The sequence below is a fragment of the Lathyrus oleraceus genome, chromosome 5, assembly GCF_024323335.1.
Source record: "Lathyrus oleraceus cultivar Zhongwan6 chromosome 5, CAAS_Psat_ZW6_1.0, whole genome shotgun sequence".
Taxonomy (NCBI): domain Eukaryota; kingdom Viridiplantae; phylum Streptophyta; class Magnoliopsida; order Fabales; family Fabaceae; genus Lathyrus; species Lathyrus oleraceus.
This window is the reverse complement of record NC_066583.1, coordinates 299,107,172-299,110,492: the sequence shown is the minus strand read 5'-3', so window position 1 is coordinate 299,110,492 and position 3,321 is coordinate 299,107,172. Positions and strand designations below refer to the sequence as shown.

At 36.7% G+C, this 3,321-nt stretch overlaps 1 protein-coding gene across 1 annotated transcript; it reads left to right on the top strand.

Annotated features, from left to right (window-relative positions):
• The first annotated feature begins 1,755 nt into the window (after positions 1 to 1,755).
• On the top strand, positions 1,756 to 2,992 carry LOC127080294 (uncharacterized). Its single transcript, XM_051020618.1, has 2 exons — positions 1,756 to 2,179; positions 2,625 to 2,992. Exons 1-2 carry the CDS (start codon positions 1,756 to 1,758, stop codon positions 2,990 to 2,992), a joined length of 792 nt encoding a protein of 263 aa, XP_050876575.1.
• Positions 2,993 to 3,321: the final 329 nt, after the last annotated feature.

Genomic DNA, 3,321 nt, shown 5'->3' with positions numbered 1-3,321 from the left:
AGAACTCTAATCAAAACAGTCAGATAGACACTCATCAGAAACATAATCAAAGTCTAAGATACCAATTAGAAGATACACAAGCAGAAGCCCTGACTCTGATCAATGCAAGTGCAAGCTAAACAAAAGACATCAGACACTCTGAAGTGGAAGAATGACTCTAGAATCTGAAGACTTACACTCTGATGAAATCAAGTAAAAGGAAGCTCTGAAGACAATCAGCAACAAGCATCTATCTGATGATACCCTTTTGAATAGAGACTCTGAAGTTCGATCTATCTAATTCAGATTACTTAGCTATGAAGGAACCCACTTATGGAAAGAATCTAGTTCAGGAAGAAGTTTATGGCGCCCCAAAATTATTTTGTAAAGAACACAGAAATTAATGACATTAATCATCCATCATTGCCCAAGATTCTGACATTAACATCCTTCAACGGTCCTCTCATCACTCCTATATAAAAGATGGAACTCTTCTCAAAGAACTGACCTGGAACACACGAGAATACAGTACTTCCACTATATTCATTATTCATTCTCTCACACGAGTTGCTGCTTTAACGTGTGAAATAATTCTTTACTCTTACATTGTGTAATTTCTGCTTATTTTAGAAGCACCAATCATTACTGTAATCATATTATATTGCTAAGAAATTTCCTCAAGTGACTTGTGAAGTCTGTAAACTTGGCAGGGCTAAGAGATCTTTGATCTCTTAGACGATTATTCGTGTAATCTTTCAAGATTAGTGGATTAAGTCCTTTTTAAAGGCGAAATCACCTTGGCCGGGTGGACTGGAGTAACTTTGAATTTTAAGCGAACCAATATAAAATTTTGTGTTTAATTTATGTGTTTCTGTGTGTGTCTAAATTCCAAAAAGTTTTATTTTCTCAAAACAATTAAAACCCCCTTTCTTGTTTTTCTCTACCTTCAGAGAGCAGCTGCAATGAAAATGGTGGTCAATGCAACTTGAGAGGTGAAAGGAGAAGGACATACAAGAGCAATACACAATGCTTTATTTGTCAAAAGTTCAGTCATTTTGCAAGGGAGTGCAATGTGAACAAGAAGGAACTTCAAGTGAATTAAGTCAAGGTTGCAAGATAAGAGTTTGATGAGGATAACACACTCTTGGTCATTATCACACGAGGGGAATGCAACAACAATAGGTTGGGGGACAACATCATCAGTAGTTTTGAAAGTGCTGCATAATCATGTTGTAACTAGTTACGTAAAAGTTGTAACCGATTACAGGCTGAAGAAAACGTAATGGTGACTTTGAAAGAAGAAGTTCAAAGCACCGACCAATGGTATTTGGACTCCAGATCTACTCATATGACGAGGAGGAAAGATTGGTTTATTACAATCAATCGTGTCATGAAGAACAAAGTGAAGTTCAGAGATGATACCGCTCTAGCGACTGATGGGATCAGTGATGTTTTGATAATGAGAATGGATGATGGACATTCCTTGATCAAATATGTGTTTTACATTATAAGAATCAAGTGTAACCTTCTAAGTATTGGTCAATTGCTTAAGAAGGGTTACAAGATTCACATGGAGAACAAGGTGCTACATGTTATGGATGTAAATATGGTTTTGGCCCTAAAAGATCATACGTTTGCAATAGAAATTTTAAGGTTGAGTTGAAGGTTATGGAGCATAGGTGTCTTGTTATAGCGTTAAGTCGAGAAGAGTAGATATGGCATTATAGGCTTGGGCATCTCAACTTTAGAGATCTAAATGCCTTGCAAATGAGCATAATGGTAACAAGGTTGCCATTGATCAACATGCCGATTGAAATTTGTGAAAAATGTGTTCAAGCGAAGCAACGTAAGGGTAAATTCAGCAAGGATGCAAAATGTAGAACCAAGCATCACCTTGAGGTGATGTATTTAGATATGTGTGGACCGATACAAGTTAAGTCAATTGGTGGCAATAGATATTTTTCCACATTCATCGATGATCATAGTAGAAAATTATGGACATACCTAATCAAGAGAAAGGATGGGGTATTCGAAGTGTTTAAGAAGTTCAAGTCCATGGTTGAGAGGCAAAGCAGTCACAAGCTCAAAGGGCTCAAAACGAATGGTGGAGGCGAATATGTCTCAAATGACTTTGGGAAGTCTTGTGATCAAGAAGGGATAGTAAATGAGGTTGCACCACCTTATACACCACAACAAAACGGTGTTACCGAAATAAATAATTGATCAATCATGAGCATGGTGAGAAGCATGTTGAAGGGAAAGAAATTGCCGAAAGAGTTACGGGGAGAAACGATGTCCACAATTGCGTATTTGTTGAATATGTGTCCAACAAAGAAGTTTGAGAAAATAAAACTAGATTAAGCATGGTCTGGATTTAAATCAACCTGAATCACTTGATAGTTTTCAGTTCCGTAGCGTATCGACATGTTCTAGGATAACTTAGAAAGAAGTTGGATGATAAAGGATAGTTGATGATACTTATACGGTATCACTCTACCAGTGATTTCAAGTTTTTGATGTAGAGAATAAAAGGATTGTGATCAATCGTGACATCATTTTTGACGAGATCAAGAACCTACAGCAACCTATAACTAGTTGTCAGAAAGCTGTGATCGATTACAACAATGAAAATTTTGTTTATGTAGAATTAGAAAGTGCAGAAATGCCCCACATCGAAGCCCAAATTGAAGAAAATGTCATAAGATCAACAAGGAAAATAGGTTTTCCTCAAAGACTCCAAAATTGTGAGCTATTCCGAGACAACAAAGTCAATGATGATGGTGATTTCATCCATTTTACACTTATGGCTGAATCCGAACCCGTTAAAACAGAAGAGACCTTGAGTGTTCCAAAATGGATTTGTGCTATTAAGGAGGAGCTGCAATCCATTGAGAAGAGCATTACTTGGGAGTTGGTTGATCTACCAGACAGGAAGAAGTCAATTGGTGTGAGACAGGTGTTCAAATTGAAGGGAAATCCTAAGGGTGAAAAATTGAGCATAAGGCTCGATTAGTTGCAAAGAGATTCTTGCAAAGAGAAGGCATAGACTTTGAAGAGGTATTCACACCGATTTATAGGATTGAAACCATTAGGCTAGTTGTTGATATTGCAAATAACAACAATTAGTTCATCTATCAAATGGATGTGAAATCTGCATTTATATATGGACCATTTGAAGATGGGGTTTATATAAAACAACCCCCTAGTTTTTTTTGTGAGAAACCAAGAGTCAAATTTCTATAAGTTGAAGAAAGCGTTGTATGGTTTAAAACAAGTTTCACAAGATTGGAATAAGAGGATATATGATTTCCTAAAGGAGACTGACTTCAATCAATATGTATC

Excerpts from the sequence above, each read along its gene's own strand:
- LOC127080294 (XM_051020618.1), top strand. The coding sequence starts at position 1,756 with ATGGTAACAAGGTTGCCATTGATCAACATGCCGATTGAAATTTGTGAA. Across the intron at positions 2,180-2,624 it reads TTATACACCACAACAAAACG|AATTAGAAAGTGCAGAAATG; the intron begins GTGTTACCGAAA and ends TTGTTTATGTAG.